This window comes from Rhineura floridana, chromosome 3, assembly GCF_030035675.1.
Source record: "Rhineura floridana isolate rRhiFlo1 chromosome 3, rRhiFlo1.hap2, whole genome shotgun sequence".
Taxonomy (NCBI): Eukaryota; Metazoa; Chordata; class Lepidosauria; order Squamata; family Rhineuridae; genus Rhineura; species Rhineura floridana.
The window spans coordinates 201,784,812-201,805,092 of record NC_084482.1 but is presented as its reverse complement, the minus strand read 5'-3'; the positions used below and the strand labels follow the sequence as shown (position 1 = coordinate 201,805,092).

Here is a 20,281-nt window from a genome sequence, read left to right as displayed (position 1 = left end):
GTAAACCCCATTGAATTCAACAGGGCTTACTTTATAGTAGACATGGTTAGGATTGTGCTGTAAATCAGTGGGACTTTTGAATACACATAGCATAAGATTGTGTTGTTAATCCTTTTCTTTCTTCTGCCCCCAATCCTATCTTTAAGGCAATTAGGCAGGGCTTACTTAGGTGTCACTGCTGTTATTTGGCAGGAAATACTGATTTTTAAAAAATTGTTCTGCAATGACTTGCTGGTTGTATATGTATTTTAACATCTCTAGTGTGTGTGTATGGAGTCTTCCCAACAACCCTGTGAGGTAGGTTTGACTGAGAGTTGGTTCAGTCAAGCTGCACATGCTTATGAGTATGAGGTGTGTGTATGTGTGTTGGCGTTTTTTGTTTTGGTAATTTGCTGTAAGATACCAGGACAGTGAAATGTTCCGGTTAAAGCAATTGGGAATGGCTGCCTTCGTGCATGCTTCCTCCCCCCTCACTGCATGGTTTGTGAATATGACATGTTGAAGCACCTTGGACAGCTCCCTGAAAGTTTGATCTAAAACCCAGAGTGGATTCACTGCCCCACTGATATGGGAGCCACCAGCTTCCAGAGACAGACCATTGGTCCATCTAGCTCAGTAATGTGTACAATAACTGCCAGTGCCTTTCTAGGCTTGCAGGCAGGGAATCTTTCCAAGCCCCCCCTGGAGATGCTGGGGATTGAACCTGGGACCTTCTACAGACAAAGCAGATGGTCCAACCACTGAGCTACGGCCCTTTCCCAAACAATGGAACCAATTACCTAGAGGGGCGGGTGGGCTCTCCCTCCCTGGAGGTCTTCAAGCTGAAGCTGGACATCTGCTAGGATGCTCCAGCTCTGAAATTTCAGCATCATCAAGCAAGAGCCGACAAGGCCCCCTCTATGATTCTATGAAGAATTTCCTAGTCTCTCATCTTTTAAAAATATTACTATTATTGTTTATTTTAACACCACATTTTTCCCCAGGAGCTCCCAAGGCAATGAATAATATATTAAAACATTTTTTAATTTAAAAACGCAAACACAATGAAGCAGTAATTCAATATTCTATTTATTAATGATAATTCAAAGTGGTTTGCAAAGTAAAAGTTCAAACAAAACATTAGACGCACAATAAAAAGCAATTAATAAATGGGAAAAAAATAAAATACAAAAGAGACGATAGAAGCTGGTCAAATGATCAAAATCCCTTCCCAGCAGGAGAAACACACACACACAGCCCACCCCTAACTGTAAAGAACTCTACAGTAAGAAAAGACCAAGATCCCTCCTCTAAACCCACCTTCTCCATGAAGCCTGTGGCTTAACCCTCTGGTTTCCACACCCTTCACAGAACTCAGCCTATAACTAAACACATGGAACTGGGGGGGGGACTCACACAGTGGAGGCTGGCTCATTAGGGCAAATGGGGCGGTGCCTCACCAGTCTGCCCTCAGCCAGCCCTTGCTTTCCTGCCTGCTTATTTAAAGCAGTCCAGAGAGGTCAATGCCTGTCAGTTTCCTCCCCCTTGTAGTTTTGCCCTTGTAGAACTCAGCAGGAAGGATGGGGAACAAAATGAAAACTTGTTGGTTCTGCCTGTCATTGTCTGTGGCTCCATCTACTGTTGGGCTCCCCTGCCTTCCACCCTACCAGTCCCAATAGTGACCAGCCACCACTGCTGTTGACCCCCTGTCTCCCCTTTCTGTTGCTTCCAGCATGGAATTCTCAGCTGGTCATTCATGCGCATGTGGGTCGATTTTTCCATGTGGGCTTTTTGTGCATGTTTTTCCATTCATGAGTGCATTTAATTTAAATCTATCCATTAGTGGGCAGTGCTTGATGGGATGTATTTGCACTGTGTGTTGCTATCCCTGTTCTCAATTACTGCTTCTCTGCCTCCAGAAGTTCTGGAAACCTGAGGTTCATTGTAGGCATGTGCAGGGGTATTTACCTGTCCACACACTTTTTAAAAAAGTTTTGTCTGTGGAAGAACACAGTAATTATCACCAAAGCCAACGTTTCAGGCATTTTTCACAGTGGGCAAAACCATCAATTTTTAAATATTTAAAATGCATATTTTCCAATTTACCAGATTTGCACAAAACAAGTGTTTTCAAAAATAATAGTGTGTTGCACCCGGCCCACCAGGCAGAGAACCGGCAGTCCACCAAGGCTCATCAGGGCAAGAACAGACGGGCAAGTGGAGATATGGCAAACTTTTGATCTCCAGATCCTTCCCCACAACACAGAAAGTCATGGTGCAGCTTGGACAAGAACACACAATACATTTCACACACATGACCAAGGCAGGACAGGGAGAGTAATTTGAAAGGAGAGGAATTTGGAGGCAGTTTTTTTTTCTTTCCCTTTTCCTTTCCCGCCTCCTGTGCCTGCAAGGGCAATTTTTATTACAGCTGTTTTGTGCAAGAGCAGTTCTGCACAAAACAGCTGGTTTTTTAAAATAAAAAAAATTACAATGAACATACCTTCCGCAACAACTGGTGGATCTAGGCACACTCCATCCTTTCCTTTGGGATGATGGAAACAAAATGGCTAAGTTGTGTTCAGGCGACAAGCAAACAGAAGTAGGGGATATGGTGATGAAATAGCACCCAGCAAAATGACACTACACACATTTTTTTAAAAAGCCCACAGAATGCACTTCAGTGCATCCACACTTGGGAAACATGCAGTTTTATGTTGGATTTTTTATCCCCTTATCTGCAGATCAGGAAAATCTGAATTAAATAGGGGGAAAGCATGGACTGCAGCTTGGATGAGGATGATGTCGTATAGACGATGGGGAAAAACGTCATGAATGGGATGCATTAAATCCACTTCAAACTGCTGTGTGTACACACCCTTAGAGTGCAAGCTCCTTGAGGCAGGGACCTGTCCCCATTTACTTTTAAATCTCTATGCACACTGATGGAGCTATATAAATACCTAAATAAACAATACAGCAGAAGCCATCAGTTTTTCAGAAGAGCCTAATGTTTGGCCTGGTGGTTGAAAAAGCAGTGCCAGGAGAATTTTTCAAGGCAGGGCATCGCACACAGTGGTGCCACTGCAAAAAAGACCCTGCTCCTGACAGAGGTCCACCAAGCTTCATTCAGCAGTGGTACCTAGAGTGAGGCTTTAGATGTTGAAGAGTGTGAGTTGGCACATAACAGAATAAAATGGTCCTTAAGATGCCTAGCCCCCACCCAGTCCAGTTAAGGCTTTTAAAAGGTCAAAACCAACATCTGTGATTTGAACCCCTTTCTTGTCACCACAGCCCTGATTATATCTTCATGATTATCCTTATGGTTTTTTCTCTGTGTGGACTTTCTTATGTTTACGAAGACCCGTGAGACCACAGAACCTTTTTTCACACTCTAAGCATTTATATGGTTTCTCTCCTGTGTGGGTTCTTTTATGAGCTTTCAGCAGGGCGCTAGATCTGAAGCTTTGGTCACACTCTGGGCACTTAAAGGGTTTCTCTCCCGTGTGGATTCTCTCATGTTTAATGAGATTGGTCCTCCGACTTAAGCTTTGCCCACAATAAGAGCATTTATACGGTTTCTCTCCTGTATGAGTTCTTTTATGGACTGTAAAGACTGAGCTATTTCTGAAGCTTTCTCCACAGTCTGTACATTTGTACGGTTTCTCCCCAGTATGGGTCCTCTCATGTACTACAAGATGTGGTCTACGGCTAAAGCTCTGCCCACAGTCAGAACACTGATATGGCTTTTCCCCTGAATGGATTCTTTTGTGTGTTATAAGCTGGGAGCTAGTGCTGAAGCTTTTGCCACACTCTGAGCACTGATACGGCTTCTCTCCAGTGTGGGTCCTCTTGTGAATAATAAGGGTTGCTTTCTGATTGAAGCTTTTTTCACAGTCAACACACTTATATGGTTTCTCTCCTGTATGGGTTCTCTCATGTCTCAGAAGGTTAGAGTGCTGGGAGAATGATCTCCCACAATTCAGGCACTCATATGGTTTCTCTCCAGTGTGAGTTCTCTCGTGGATTGACAAGTGAGACTTGTTCTGGAAACTTTCCCCACAGTACGTACATTTGTATGGCCTCTCCCTTGTTTGCCGCTTCTGATTTTCAAGGAGATCAAAGATCTGGCGGATTCCGTGTTGGAAAGTATTTTGGTTCAAACCTCTGTTGCCATCTTCACGTTGCATAGCTGGTTTTGTTGTCTTCTGTGGGTGGCCATCCTGGTGATTTTCTTGCCCCTCCTGGCTTCCGGGCCTCTCATCAGCCTCAGGATCCTGGAAAAAAATCCCTTTGGCTCTTTCCGAGGGTATTTCCTCAACAACTACTTGCTCGAGTGTTTCCTCCTCAAAGATCTCCTCCACATTCTCCATTTCTTGTCTGTCATCTGCTGGAACAAATAAAAGAATCAAGAAATGAGAGAAGATTCTATATAAAATTATGTAACTAGAAGGGGAAGGTCCACAGCTCAGTGGTAAAGCATCTGGCTTGAATGCCAGAGGTCCCAAGTTCAATTCTTAGCAACACTAGGTAGAGCTGGGAATGTCTCTGTCTGAAACCCTGGAGAGCTGCTGCCAGTCAGTGTTGACAATATTGCACTAGATGGGCCAATGGTCTGACTAGGGATAAGGCAGCTTCCTATTTTCCTAAGTAATACAGAACAGGTCAATTATGAGCAGCTGAAAGATCCAGGTCTATGCCATATGTGAGGATCTACTTTGGGGCATTGGTAGAAGAGTAGTAGGTAATTCATGGGACCGCAAGAGCTCCGTTGGATCAGACAAAAGTCCCGTCTAGCCCAGCATCCTGTTTTCAACAATGGCCAGCCAATGCTTCCAGGATGTCCACAAACGGAACAAGAGGACAGCAACCCTCGCATTGTTCCCCAGCAACTGGAATTCAGAGGTATGCTGCACCTGAACAGGAGGTACCATTTAGCCAATGGGCTAAATTGCTGTTGATAAGACTTGTCCTCCATAGCCCTGTTCAGGTGTTTGTTAGAATGCACCCACCTAGCCCTGCTCCCTCAAGACCAAAGGGAGCCACTCCTGAACCAACGCACAGTTGGCACCAGTGTGAAGGGGTCTACCTGCATACAGATGTACGTGGGCAGAGCTCCCTCCACAGTAAGGTCGATGGGGGTTCACATCTCCATGGAGGGAACCAGATGTGCAAATATCCACACGTTCACAGGGCCCCCTTGAGGCCAACACCCAGTGGTGTCTTGTGAGGAGGGGCCACAGGCAGTGGTGTTCTTCCAGCGACAGCACTGTCTTCATTGGGATAGGGATGAGCTGGGCAGCAGTCAGGTTGGAGGAGATCCAAGGTGGCGGTGGTCTAACCAGAGCTCCCCTGACCTCATCACCTCCCCGTCCCGACAAGCACACCGCTACTGCCGGGAGAATGCCGCTGTGGCCGACACCGATCCTGCATCAGCTGTATGTGCCAGCATCCAGACGGCAGGGCTATCCTCCTTGTGCAGTGGAGTCCCTTTGCACGTTCAGTGGTGTCTGGTGACTATTGGGACTGGTGGGACTGAAGGCAAGGAGGCCAGCAGTGGGTGGCACCAGAGCCAATGACAGGTAGAGCCAGCTAATTCTAGCACTGTCCCTGTTCCCTCCCTGCTGAGATCTACAAAGGCAACATTGAGACTAAGGAGGGGGAAGCCGAGAGCGAGGGCCACCCTCTGGACTGGTTGTAAGTCTGGTAGGTGGGGGCTGGGCAAAGGCAGAGTGAGGTTGGTGGGGCAGCACCCCATTCCCCCATATGAGCCAGCCTCCACTGTCTATGTTCATACCGAATGGGCTCAAGTTGCAGGAAGCCAGATTTCGACTGAAGTTCAGGAAAAACTTCCTAACTGAACCAATTACTGAGAGAGGTAGTGGGCTCTCCAACAATGGAGACGTTCAAGAGGCTGCTGGACAGCCATCTATCGAGAATGCTTTGATTTGGATTCTTGCATTGAGCAGAGGGTTGGACTTGATGGCCTTATAGGACCCTTCCAACTCTACTATTTTATGATTCTATGAATGCCTGAAGAAGGTTCATGAAACGTGCCCAATCCTCTTTCAAAGCCATCACCATGGTTTGTATCCAACGCTGCTGTTCTGCTTGCATAACAGAACGTCCCCCTCCTCTCCTCTCCATCCCCAGTGTACCCTCAAAGTCAGCTCCCGAGAGTCCCTGAGAGGAGTAGATTTGAAGGGGGGGGGGAGAAAAGAAGGGGAAGTCCCATTGTGTGAGCGGAAGTTCGCATGAGCAGTGCTGAATACGGCATTGTGACAGCAAATTATATGCTGTGTACCACAAGGTGCTGCGTTGTCTTGGATCTGCTATCAATCAGAGGCACCCACTGAAACTGATTGGCAGTAGAGTTCTTACATTTGTTAAAGCCGGGCCAATGGGCAGGCTTGTAGAGCCAGAAGTCAGGGGCCAGGAACGGGGGAATCAAAAATGAAGAAAAACAATTTGGCTCAGAGGGTGAGCCAGGAGGCAGAACCAAAGGGCAAGGCCAGAATTGCAAGACCTGCCACACCTCAGGTAGGTTAAGCAGAACACAACAGAGACCAGAATCCCTTTTATACACCTTCTTGCCTAAGAGCTGGTGGCCAGCCGGAGTGGGAGGAGCCTGTCTAGGCCTAGAAGTAGCCAGACTGAGTGGGAGAAGCCAATCTAGATATGGAAGGTTCCAATGACCAGCCTGAGTGGTTGGAGCAGGCCTAGGCCTAGAAGTAGCCAGTGGCCAGCCTGAGTGAGCGTAGCCAGTCTCGATCCAGGTTCTTCCCTTATAAGCTGCAATTGTGTGATTCACCACATGGGGCAGAGGTCAGCAGTTGATAGTATGATTATGGAAGGAAGAGTAATTAGAAGCTTAGTAATATCAAAAGACTCAGACCTAAATATTGACCCAGGAAGTTGGCCTCATCATCACCCTCCTGCTTGACCTCCGTGCAAATCTGCATCTCAGCAGCATCTGACGAATCCTGCCCCGAGCTGGAAGAATGGATGGCCACATTCGCGAAAGGCCCCCATATCTGAAACAGAAGGAGAGTGTCTTAGAACTATAGGTGTAAAAAGGCCAAAATCATGACCAAGTATTATTTATTACATTTTTTTTTTTAAAGCATGTGGTCATTTCCTGCCCCTTGCCTCATTTTGTCCTCTCTCATAGAAGGCTTAGAGCAGGGCTAGCCGATATGGTGCCCTCCAGATGTTGGACTTCAACTCTCATTGGTCCCAGACAGCACGACCAATGGTTACCGATGCTGGAAACTGAAGTCCACCATCTGGAGGGTACCATGTTGGCTACCCCTGGCTTAGAGAATACACCATAAGAACATAAGCCTTGTAGCCGATTCAGCCCAAAGGCCCATCTAGTCCAGCATCCTGTTCTCAGAGTGGCCAACCAAGTGCCCATGGAAACCCCACAAACAGCACTCTCCCCACCAGTGATTCCTGGCAACTGGCATTTAAAGGCACACAGCCTCCAATAGTCTAGAAGCGAGACAAGAACTTTATTGTCTCTTTTCAGCAAGTGAAGAAGAACAATGGAAAACTCCTGGCTCCCTGCAGACTTAATGCCACATTCACACCAGACATTTATTCCTCTTTATATTTACTTATTATTTGATAAATATCCCACCCTTCCTCCCAGTAGGAGCCCAGGGTGGCAAACAAAAGCACTAAAAAAATTTAAAACATCATAAAAACAGACTTCAAAATATATTAAAATAAGACATATTTAAAAACACTTTTTAAAAGCTTTAAAAACATCTTTTTTTAAAAAAGGTTTAAAAACATATTTCCATATTAAGCAATTCCAACACAAACACAGACTGGGATAAGGTCTCAACTTAAAAGGCTTGTTGAAAGAGGAAAGCCTTCAGTAGGCACCGAAAACATAACAGAGATGGCGCCTGTCTAAATTTAAGGGGAGGGAATTCCAAAGGGTAGGTGCTACTTCACTAAAGGTCTGCTTCCTATGTTGTGTAGAATGGACCTTGTGATAAGATGGTATCTGCAGGAAGCCCTCACCTGCAGAGCGCAGTGATCAACTGGGTATATAAGGGATAAGATGGTCTTTCAGATATCCTGGTCCCAAGCTGTATAGGGCTTTGTACACCAAAACTAGAACCTGGAACTTAGCCTGATAGTTAATAGGTAGCCGGTGCAATTCCTTCAGAAGCGGGGTGACATGTTGGTGATACCATGCTGCAGTGAGCAGTCTCGACGCCGCGGTTTGCACCAGCTGCAGCTTCTGGACAACCTCAAAGGTAGCCCTACATAGAGCGAATTACAGTAATCCAGCACTTTAAACAGTCATGGCTTCCCCCAAAGAATCCTAAGGAGTGTAGTTTGTGAAGGGTGCTGAGAGTTGTTAGGAGACCCCTATTCCCTTCACAGAAATACAAATCACGGAGTGGTTTAACAGTCAGTCCCTCTTCCCAGAGAACTCTGGGAACTGTAGCTCTGTGAGGGGAACAGGAGTCTCCTAACAACTCTCAGCACCCTTCACAAACTACACTCCTTAGGATTCTTTGGGGGAAGCCATGACTGTTTAAAGTGGAATACAAGTGTGGTGTGAATGTAGCCTTAGTCCAGTGTCACCTAGTGACTAAATCATATGACACTTTGCATGAGCTTCACAGCAGAAAATGAACTTGGGCCTCCCACAATACAATGGCACATACAACTCAGTCAAAACTAAAACCATCAATTAAAGGCTGAAACAGCAAAAACTAAGGCAGCACAATGGGAGACAGCAGCAGCTAGTTAACAGATTGCATTCAGAATTTCCAAAGATTCTCTGGAATGAAGAACACAAGCTTGTAATCATCTGTGGAAAGACAGTATGGAACAGGCTCGGGATGGGAAACCAGTGGCCCTTCAGATGTTGCTGACTTGCATCTCCCACCGTCCTTGTCCATCAGCCATGGAAGGGGCTGTAGCTCAGTAGCAGAGCATCTGCCTTGCATGCAGAAGGTCCAGGTTCAATCCCCAGCATCTTCTAGGTGGAGTTGGGAGAACCTCTGCCAGTTTGTGTGTAGACAATACTGAACTAGATGGACCAATGGTCTGAGATGGACCAATGGTATAAGGCAGCTGATGTTCCATTGCTTTCCCGTCCTTGTTCTAAGAAGGGCAGTCCAGAGCATCAGGGCTGTTACCAAGACAGCCCTTCTTCTAGTAAAGCCTGATGATGCTTGGATGTTTGATTATTATTGGTCACTGTGTATAAAGGGCTGATGAAAGGATATGTAATTTTAAAAACCCTAATAAATACTGGCAAGAGCCAGTGTGGCATAGTGGTTAGAGTGTTGGACTATGACCTGGGAGACCAGGGTTTGAATCCCCACACAGCCATGAAGCTCACTGGGTGACCTTGGGCCAGTCACCACCTCTCAGCCTCAGAGGAAGGCAATGGTAAACCATCTCAGAATACTGCTTACCACGAAAACGCCATTCATAGGGTCGCCATAAGTTGGAATCGACTTGAATGCAGTACGTTTACATTTAGTAAACACTGGAGACCTTCAAGAGGAAGCTGAACAGCCACCTGTTGGGTGTGCTTTGATTTGGATTCCTGCATTGAGCAGGGGGTTGGATGGCTTTATAGGTTCCTTCCAAGTCTACTATTCTATGATTAAAGGTTCAATGGTTGTGGATGTCAGTGGCTGATGAAATTATGAGAGCAGGTATATGGGTACAATATTTTTGACAGCTTGATTTATGTTGAACGAGTGATATATACCAGACATACCAACTATAATACCGACTGGTAATTTCATTCAGCACGCTTGTTTTTAAATATATTATAAACAGGAACACAGAAAGTTGCCTTATGAAGGCAGACCATTTGTCCATTTAGCTTAGTATTGTCTAAACCGACGGGCAGCCACTCTCCTGTTTCAGGCAGGGGACATTCTCGGCCCTACTTGGAGATGCTGGGGACTGAACCAGATGCTCTGCCGCAGAGCAATGGCTCTTCCCCAAAGGGGAATCCTTGCATACTTGTTTTTCAGTTCTGTTGCTTTCATCTATCATTTTGTGGTGTATCTTTATTTTTACATTTACTTGCTTTTATCTGTTGATTCTACCTGCATTTGTTTGACAATTTCATTTTATTATATTTTATTAAACGTAGACTTTTCTTTTTCAAGCAAACGGTCTCTCAGTTTTGTAAAATAAATTATATACATGCACATATGTTTTTCTTCTTTTTTAGAATTGTGTATTGATGTGATTATTGCTACATATATGGATACTGTTCTGCGCTGCGTTGTATGCAGTTAGATTTTCTTCCTTCTTAAAATTGTTGATATTGATGTATTGTATTCTTATGTACCTGGATTTTTTAAATGTAAACTGCTGTGAGCCAAAAATCCCAGAACGATCTCATGGTTGCTGAGAAATAGGAACTTAGGAAGCCACGTTGTACAGAGTTAGACCAATGCCCCATCTAGCCCACTATTGTCAGCACTGACTGGCAGCTGCTCTCCAGGCTTTCAGATAAGCAATCTTTCCCAGCCCTACCTGGAGATGTCTGGAGGGATTGACCCTGGGACCTTCTGCATGCAAAGCAGATAGTCTACCACTGAGCTATGGCCCTCCCTGCTGGTGCAAGTCAGTTACGAAGGGCAACTAAAGCCATTTCCATTTCAAAAGCATGCCTAAATTCAAACTGGAATGGATCTAAATCATGGTTCATTCAGGAAACCCTTGTGCTGTGACACAACTGTGCACTTTCGTGCGTTATGGAAGGTTATGAGATTGAATACAAGGCTATAGTCATCATGGTCTTTTGGGCACTTATAGAAGACCTTCCTTTTTCAACAAGCCTTTTAAGTGGAGATCTTTATCCTAGCCTTATCTGCCCTGTATACTATTATTTTAATTAATTTACTTCATTTATGAATTGCTTCTCATGAGGCAACCCAAAGTGATTTACAATATGAGAAAAATGTATACAGAACAATTCCACACATAAAAATTTGCATATATAAAGACCACTCTCTCTATAAAAAACATTTAAACTAATAACACATGTATAAAATCTATTTCAATCCATTGCAGATGCCAGCTGGGATAAAGATCTCCATTCAGAAGGCTTATTGAAACTCTTTTAATTGATTGCATATATGGATGTCTTTATGTATAAATGGAATTGTTTTTAATTTTCTTTACTGTTGATGATTTTACTATGAAATTGCTTCACAGGATTTTATAGGAAGCAATTCCTAAACGGAATCAAATAATTTAAAAGTTATTAATAATAGCATGAGGTTGAAGGGTAGATTTATTTAATATGGGTCTCATCACATCCTTCAGAGGCAGCCCCATATAGGGTGCATTGCAGTAGTCTAAACTAGAAGACAACAAAGCACAAGCGGCAACGGTCAGGGGTCTCTTCTCTTCTAGGAACAGGGGCTGGTTTTCTGGTTCACCCTTTCTGCTATTTGCAGATGCAGGAAAAAGAATCCAACCCAAGACATTTCTGTATCAGCTTTTGCACGCTATGACCAACCAAGCCGTTGCAGCTCCTAGGCCGACTCACGCAGACTGTGTTCACCTTTTGTTCTGGCCCCTCGGCCTCTTGAGGTCTCAGTGGGAAATCCTCCGCCAGGGCCAGGGCCTGCGTACAGGTCTCTGGGCCCCGTTCCCTGACCCAGCACTGCATGTCCAGGGGCAGGATGGCCAGGAACTGCTCCAGGATCACCAGCTCCAGGATCTGCTCTTTGGTGTGTCTCTCTGGCATCAGCCACTGGCGGCAAAGTTCCCAGAGCTGGCTCAAGGCCTCTTGGGGGCCCTCAGCCTCCTGGTAGCCAAAATGCCGGAAGCGCAAGCAACGTATCTCCAAGCTGAGAGTTCTTTTGTCTGGAATCTCTTCCTTCACTTTCACAGAAGGATCCAGCCTCTGATGAGTCTCGTGGGCTTCTCCAGGGAGCTCTGGCAGGGCTTGGGACACACACTCTCCTGTAGGCCACTGGCTGGTGTCAATGGAGGCCTGGAAGCCCTTAGCGTGATCCACTCCCGGCTGAGGGAGTCGCGAGGATTTTGATCTTGAACGCACAGACCGTGTGGTCAGGCAGGCCTGCCTCTGAGTTTCCCAGTGGTGCCCCTTGTTTGGTCCCTGCTCCTCCATTTTTATTCCTGGCACCAGCGTCTAGGGGAAAAAACCCAATGGGATAATGAGTGAAAAAGCACTGCAGGCTTGTAGCAACACATAGTTGCCTTGGATCCTAAGATAAATTAGGGCTCCTCCAGACAATCTCCTTGCACAAAGCTTACTCCAAGGTTAGATTAGCCAGCCATTATGGAGTATTTGTTCTGATTTGTTTGCAGGAAGATTATCTGATCATGCGCACTCACTCTCGGTTGCTTGTGCAGTTGTTATGTATCTTCCTGTTAATAATTTGTTCCTCCCACATTCTTCAGTGCATTTCCCCCCATCATTTTCCTAACCACCAGTAGTCCATTTTTTAAAAAACGAGGATTTGATGCAGTAGGGAAGCAGAAGGCTTTAATCTACCTTAATTGCACAAACCAAGGGACTTTTTAGGGGGGGGCCTGCAGGAAGAGAACATCGCCGCCCAGGGAAGGAGAGTCTGCTGCTGCTGCTGTGGGATCACCACCTCCACCACCCTTCCCTGTGGGACTTCTGCCTGGCAGACCTGCATCCTGCAGGACCAGGCCCCAGGTACCCAGCCAGCTGGGACTGATTGCTACCACCTGTCCCTCTTTGGAGGGATACATAAGCCGGCTGGCTGGGGTGGCCTGGGTGTTTGTTTGTCTTTTGTGTGCTGCTTTTTTTTTTTTTTTGGTGGGATTAAGGAGGATTAATTTTATGATGTTTTAATTGGAAATTGGTTTTAAATTGTTTAGGACTGTGGTTTGTTTTTGTATATGTATATTATGTATAGCTTTTAGTTATTGTAAGTCGCCTAGAGTGTCCACTAACCTGGACAGATAGGCGACCAATAAATAAAATATTATTATTATTATTATTATTATTATATTATTCTGCAACATGTCACTCACTTAACATTAGTTGTGGATTTACACTTGACTGTGCATGCATCATTCTGCTTTATTAGTTGTTCTGCAACTCTTTTAGGTTGAGACCTATCCCAGTCTGCGTCTCTGTTAGAATATCTTAATATGTTTTTTAATAATGTTTTTAACCCTTTTTAAAAGCTTTTTTTAAATGTTTTTAACACTGTTTTGTTTTAATGTATTTTAAGATGTTTTTATGATGTTTTAAAGTGTTTTTGGCGCTTTGTTTGCCGCCCTGGGCTCCTGCTGGGAAGAAGGACGGGATACAAATTAAATAATAAATAAATAAAATTCTTCCTCAGAATTATTGCCATCAAGAGGGGCATATTTGTACTACAATCCAACAAAAGCAGGACAAAAACAGCCCAGAACATTTGTGGGATGAGAAGTTACAGGATTTCAGCAGGAATCTATGGGACGTGCGCTGATTGGAAATGAAGCAGCTTATGCACCCTAAAACTTTTGCAGGTGCAAAGAGTATTAAAGTGGGATTGTATATAACTGCCCCAATACCATCTTGAGCACAAATCATTCTTAATGCACCATGAAAAGGACATCTGGAGAAGCCCAGAGTTTTAATCCACTTTAAATACACAAAACCTGAATCCCTCCTGCAAAATACTGACAGTCTGGGGGCAACCTTAACTTTGGAAGCTCACAGCAGGAAATAAGACCTGCACTAGGAGATGGAACTTTGAGCAGACAAGAGGACCTGCCATCATTGCCCTCCCCAGCATTTTCCTTTTTGCTGCTGTTGGCCTCCTCGAAGAAGGAACCAGCTGTAGGCCACCTAGTCTGGTGAGAGGATCCCTCCTCTTTGAACTGTATCTAAGCCAGGCTGCCGAGACTCCTTAACAGTGCAGCAAGAGAAACACCTGGAGCTCTATTGTCTGGTAGCTTTCTTTTCTGCTTTATATAATATATTTAAATCTAGATATTTTTTTTTGTAATACTGAATTTATGTTTATTGACTTCATCCAGACAGGAGGAGAAAAAAATCACACTGGCTGTCTTTGGGGTATATTTGTATCCCAATGAGATTTCTAATGGAAGGATGGGGTAACTTTGTCCCGCAGAGACCATTTTTGACAGTGTTGTCAGCACAAGTGTGCTTGACAACAACAAAGCACCTTGAACCAAAACACACACCCTTGTATCCTTCAGCTTATGTCTTCATCAGTTAGCGCTTTCCCCAGAGTAATCAGCCAGTGCATTTTTGGGTATATTTGGACCCCAGAGGTTTTTTGTTTCCAGGAGGAAAATGTTCAGTGGTAACTGCTGAAGTTTGGGACACTGGACAGGTGACAATTTGTGACAATATCCTAGAAGGACAACCTTGTAGGTCTACTCACATGTAAAGTACACAATAAAAATACACCTGAGACAGAAATTTCCCCCCAGATCTCTTTGATGGGGTATATTTGGACCACAGGTATTTTTTGTTTCCAAAAGGAAAACGGTAGGTGGGAACTGGCTGACATTTGGGGATGTTGTATAGGTTAAAATTTGTAACACTGTCCTAGGAGGACATCTCTGTAAGTCTACTTATGTATATATTACACAATGAAAATTCACCTGGGGTCCAAATGTATCTGAGAAGTCTGGATTGTTGGTTTTTGTCCTATTTTAATTTACTATGTTTTGTAAACTGCCTTTGCTCCCCTACATTTTATATGATTTATATTTTGATATTCTGGAATGTTTGTCGTAAGCCACCTTGTGTGCAGCTTGCTGTGGAAAGGCAGCATATAACTGAAATCAATCAAATCAGGTTTCCCATCTAGCAGGAGGATTCTCCATCTCCTCCTTCCTGAGGCACCCCCCATTCCCAAAAAGCACCCCTGGAGGGTCAGGAGCACCTTCTGAACAATATGCAACATGAGGCTGCTGGGGGGGGGGCGGGGGAGGTGGGAAACATTTATTGGCTTCACTTACGATCCAAGCCACTAATTGTACCATGCTGTAAATGAATTGCCTAATAACTGAAATTTCCAGAAGACCTCTCAGGCTTATCCGCTGAAGGACAAATCATGTTACCACAGGAGAGGCAAAGTGAATGCACTCTAGCTGCTTTTTAAAAGAATCTGTGAGATCAGAATCATAGAGTTGAGAGGGGCCTATAAGACCATCAAATCCATCCACCTGCTCAATGCAGGAATCAAACTTAAAGCATACCCGACTCTCTGCCTTCCCTTCAGTATTAGTTTTCTTTAGGATCAAAGTACCTTCGGAGCCCCAGAACCCTCTTATCATTCATTGTGAGGTTCTAGTAAGTCCTTTTATTCCCTCAGAAAGTCAAGGACTCTTCTTGTCACAGGGCATCTGTGTGTATCAAGGAAAGAATCCCTCACAATTCTGTCCTACACTGATGAAGTTAACTTCACTCCTCTTATCAGTAATTTCCTACTTACGTTGCAATCAATTCTCTCTTCAAGGTTAATTTATGGGTCTGCTTTGCTACAGTCCTCTTCCTGCCTTTCACCTTCAAAGTCAGTCCTGTCTTGAGCCTTATACTCTCCCTCCCCTAACATTCGAGGCTTTTCAGTTTGGGAAAAAAAGGCGAGTAAACGGAGACACGGTAGGGGCGTATAAAACAGCGCACAGTGCGAAGAAAGTGAAGAGAGACAAGCAATGAAGCTGAATGTTGGAAGACTCAGGACAGACAAAAGAAAGTCCTCCTTCACACAGCGCCTGGCTAAACAGTGGAATTCGCTCCCTGCCAGCAACTACCACCACCCTTATATGTTGGCAGGGAAGGATGGAGCCAGTGTCTCCTCACAGAATCATTCTCCAATTCCTAATTATTGTTTAATGGAACTCTTTACATATACAGTAGGGACCTGCTTTACAGCGCTTCACTAATGTGGCGGTCTCAATTAGATGCAATTAGACTAAAGCCCCACTCATACGGCGCTTGTTCTGCTTTTACGGCGGTTTTCGGGCGTTGCGCACCATTATATTCATTGAGTTCCGCTTTTCAGCAGGGGTCCGGAACGTAACCTGCCATATGAATGGGGCCCTACTGTATTCAAGGGCAGCAGGTGACTTCACAGAAGAGGCACCCCTCAAGTCTCTCTGTCTCTGTGTCTCTCTCTCACACACACACAATTTGGAATGCCTCTTTTGAGATGACAGAACACTGAAAGCTACGACATGCTGAGTCAGACCGGTGGCCCATCCAGCTCAGTATTGTCTAAAGCAGGGGTGGGGAACCTCAGGCTTGGGGGCCAAATCATTTCAATCTGGCCCTTAGTTCTCTCCCTGAGCCACATCCCTCACCAGCCCTGACCGTGCCCTTCTTGAGTGTTTTAGACTGGCTGGAATGCTACCTTCACCTGTGATGTTTCTTGCCTGCTGGTGGAGGATGAAATGCCTGTCTGTGTGTGTATGTGTAAGCAGTGTTACAGAACCACAATTATGGGGGACAAAAGACCTCTCTATTTGGCCCTCGGGATTCTCTCCGGCCCTGCTTTGTACCCTTGTTCAGTGTTTTTGCCTGGCTAGAATGTGTCCTTGAACTTGAAAGGTGTGCGCGTGCATGCATAGAGACTAGCCTACTGTATAAAGGTACCATTTGCATTCATTGCTTCAACCACTTTTGCCTCTCGTCCCGATCACCTCACTGGCATGTGATCCTCTCCCCCCAATGTTGCCCATGAGAGAATACATCCCTTGGGCTTAAAAAAAAAAGCTTCCCCCCCCCCCAGTCTATATTGACAGAAAGTGGCTCTCCAGGATTTCAAGAAGAAGTTGTTCCTAGTCCTACCTGGAGACATCAAGGCATTGAACCCGGGACTATCTGTAGGCAAATCTGTTCTACCACAGAGCTATAGTCCACATAATTCCTGGCATTGTTGCATTCTGATTCCAGATTCTCCCTCTCCCTCTCTCTTTTTGCTCTTAAAGCATTTCATTTTTGGGCTCTTGATGTCAAAACAGACTGGGATGCTGTGTGTTGCCACACCTTTTGAATCAGCTTTGACCTGCAGACATTAGAAAGTGATCAGGTTATCCCCAGGCTGTGAAAAGCTTCACTTGTCAATTTCTACAGATCAAGCTCTTAGCAGAGGCAATCAAACTAGTTAGTTGGCAATCTTTGGAGCCACTGGACCTGATCTGGAGGATGGTGGGACTTTTCAGTCTTCCTCTCCGCATTCAGACCTTCACCTCTCTCATAATTAATTAGGGAAGGGTCATTGCTTAATGGTAGAACACAGATGATGCATGCATGCAAAAGAACCCATGTTCAATCCCCGGCATCTCCACCCAATGTGACCTAAGGAAACAGGAGATGAGAAAGAGTTTAAGAAAAGCCCCATTAGATCAGGCCAATGCTGGATGAGGCCCTTCTAGTCCAGCATCCTGTTCTCACACTGGCCAACCAGATACTTCAATGGGACACCCAAAAGCAGGACAAGAGGACAACAGCACTCTCTCCTCCTGCAGTTTCTTGTAACTGGTATCCAGAATCATATACTCTCTCCAAAGGTAGGTAGCAGACATTGATAGTCTTATTATCCCCCATGAATTTGGTCTAGTTCTCTTTTAAAGCCATCCAAGTTGGTGGGCATCAATGCCTTTTGGGGGAGCAAATTCCATAGTTTAACTATGCGCTGTGTGAAGAAGTCCTTCCTTTTGTCCCCCAACATGCAGTTTCATTGAATGTCTGAGTTCTAGTATTACGAGAAAGAAAATCTCCCTTATACCATGCATAATTTTATACACCTCTTTCATGTCTCCCGCTTACAGTCCTTTCCTCGAAACCAATGATTCCCAAACTTCCCCCCCATGGACCACTTGAAAACTGCTGTTGATCTTGGTGGACCTGTTTTTTCCTGTCTGTTTTAGCAATTGTGATGTGTGGTACTAGGTGGTGTGTGACTTTTAAATTGTATTTTATTGCTTCTTTTATTTCTTGGATTTTATTGCATTACAATTTGCATTCCATCGAATTCAGACAGTAACACAATAACATACAATGCAAGAAAGAAACAAAGCAATAAAGATAAAATAAAATATTTAGTATGGACAAGGGGTGAGCCACCTGAATGAAGCTCATGGGCCACTAGTGGTCCACGGACCACAGTCTGAGAATCCCTGCTTTAAACTAAAACACGGACGCACGCACGTTGTAACCTTTCCTCATAATGGAGTTGGCTCCAACCCCCTGGACCATTTTGGTTGCTCTTTTCCAGCTTTCTTTTCCCCTGGTGAGTAGCTGCAGCTCAGAGTCGCCAGTCCTGTGCAAAACGGATGCATAAGTCCCACTAAACTAGCTTCCCGCCTTCTTGCTCTTTTCCAGACCTGCCGACTCACCTTTGCAGCCACCTCCGCGAATCTCCGATTCAAATGCCCAAGTCCAGAACACCCAAAAAGCACCGGAACAGGAAGTTCGGCGCGCCGTGCGTTTCCGGGCTTTCTCTAGGCACCCGATTGCTGTCCGTTTAACCCCTTGAAAAGAGCTCCCTATAGAAAGAAAAGCGAGAAGGTAGACGAAGGCCGTTTATGCAACGCCGTGTTGTGAAAAAGCACACTCCTCGTTAGCGTCGTTCAGATTAGAAGTGCTTTCTGCATAGTCCTTTAATATGAGTTTCTTCCAAAGTTCTTAATGTTGCACTGAAATGTAAAATGGCTCTTGCTGTTTAAATAAGAAAGTTTGGCCCCAGATATAGATAGTGCCAAGTGAGAGGCTGGGAGTGTCACAAGAAAGAATGTATATTGTTCTGTTCCATTTTTGATGAGATTATTTTTATCTGCTTTTATAATGGTATTTTTTTATTGCCATAAACTGCCTTTTGGTAAAGGGCAGGTGAGAAACCTTACACATGAATGAATAAATAAACAAATACAGATGTACCTTGTTGCACTGGGAGTTGGGAGTTTTGTTGTTATGTGCCTTCAAGTCGATTACAACTTATGGTGACCCTATGAATCAGTGACCTGCAAGAGCATCTGTTATAAACCACCCTGTTCAGATCTTGTAAGTTCAGGTCTGCGGCTTCCTTTATGGAATCAATCCATCTCTTGTTTGGCCTTCCTCTTTTTCTTCTCCCTTCTGTTTTTCCCAGCATTGTTGTATTTTCTAGGGAGTCATGTCTTCTCATGATGTGTCCAAAGTATGATAACCTCAGTTTCATCATTTTAGCTTCTAGTGACACTTCTGGTTTAATTTGTTCTAACACCCAATTATTTGTCTTTTTCACAGTCCATGGTATGTGCAAAGCTCTCCTCCAGCACCACATTTCAAATGAGTTGATTTTTCTCTTAACTGCTTTTTTCACTCTCCAACTTTCACATCCACACATAGAGATTGGGAATATCATGGTCTGAATGATCCTGACTTTAGTCTTCACTGATACATCTTTGCATTTGAGGACCTTTTCTAGTTCTCTCATAGCTGCCCTCCCCAGTCCTAGCCTTCTTCTGATTTCCATTTTGGTTAATGACTGTGCCAAGGTATTGATAATCCTTGAAAAGTTCAATGTCCTCATTGTCAACTTTAAAGTTACATAAATCTTCTGTTATCTTTACTGTAGTCTTCTTGACCTTCAGCTGTAGTCCTGCTTTTGTGCTTTCCTCTTTAACTTTCATCAGCATTCGTTTCAAATCATTACTGGTTTCTGCTAGTAGTATGGTATCGTCTGCATATCTTAAATTATTGATATTTCTCCCTCCAATTTTCACACCTCCATCTTGGTCCAATCCCGCTTTCTGTATGATATGTTCTGCGTATAGATTAAACAAATAGGGTGATAAAATACACCCCTGTCTCACATCATTTCCTATTGGGAACCAATCAGTTTCTCCATATTCTGTCTTTACAGTAGCCTCTTGTCCAGAGTATAGGTTGCGCATCAGGACAATCAGATGCTGTGGCACCCCCATTTCTTTTAAAGCATTCCATAGTTTTTCATGATCTACACAATCAAAGGCTTTGCTGTAATCTATCAAGCACAAGGTGATTTTCATCTGAAATTCCTTGGTCCGTTCCTTTATCCAACGTATGTTTGAGATATGATCTCTGGTGCCTCTTCCCTTTCTAAATCCAGCTTGGACGTCTGGCATTTCTCGCTCCATATATGGCAAGAAGAGCCTTTGTTGTAGAATCTTGAGCATTACTTGCTTGGGATATTGAGGCAATAGTTCAACAATTACTGCATTCTCTGGGATCCCCTTTCTTTGGCATTGGGATATATATTGAACGCTTCCAGTCTGTGGGCCACTGTTTAGTTTTCCATATTTCTTGTCA

General features: G+C 44.4%; 1 protein-coding gene across 4 annotated transcripts; it reads right to left on the bottom strand.

Annotated features, from left to right (window-relative positions):
- Positions 1-1,052: 1,052 nt before the first annotated feature.
- Positions 1,053-18,459, bottom strand: LOC133381105 (zinc finger protein 397-like). Of its 4 annotated transcripts, XM_061619675.1 has the most exons (5): positions 18,349-18,459; positions 16,799-17,015; positions 11,534-12,142; positions 6,875-7,013; positions 1,053-4,366 (listed from the first exon to the last, which is right to left on the bottom strand). In XM_061619675.1, exons 3-5 carry the CDS (start codon positions 12,119-12,121, stop codon positions 3,300-3,302), a joined length of 1,794 nt encoding a protein of 597 aa, XP_061475659.1. In that variant the 5' UTR covers positions 12,122-12,142; positions 16,799-17,015; positions 18,349-18,459; the 3' UTR covers positions 1,053-3,299. The 4 variants fall into 4 exon arrangements, with proteins under 4 accessions (XP_061475659.1, XP_061475658.1, XP_061475655.1 ...); XM_061619674.1 differs by lacking the exon at positions 16,799-17,015; XM_061619671.1 differs by lacking the exons at positions 16,799-17,015; positions 18,349-18,459 and adding an exon at positions 18,161-18,263.
- Between the last annotated feature and the right edge of the window lie 1,822 nt (positions 18,460-20,281).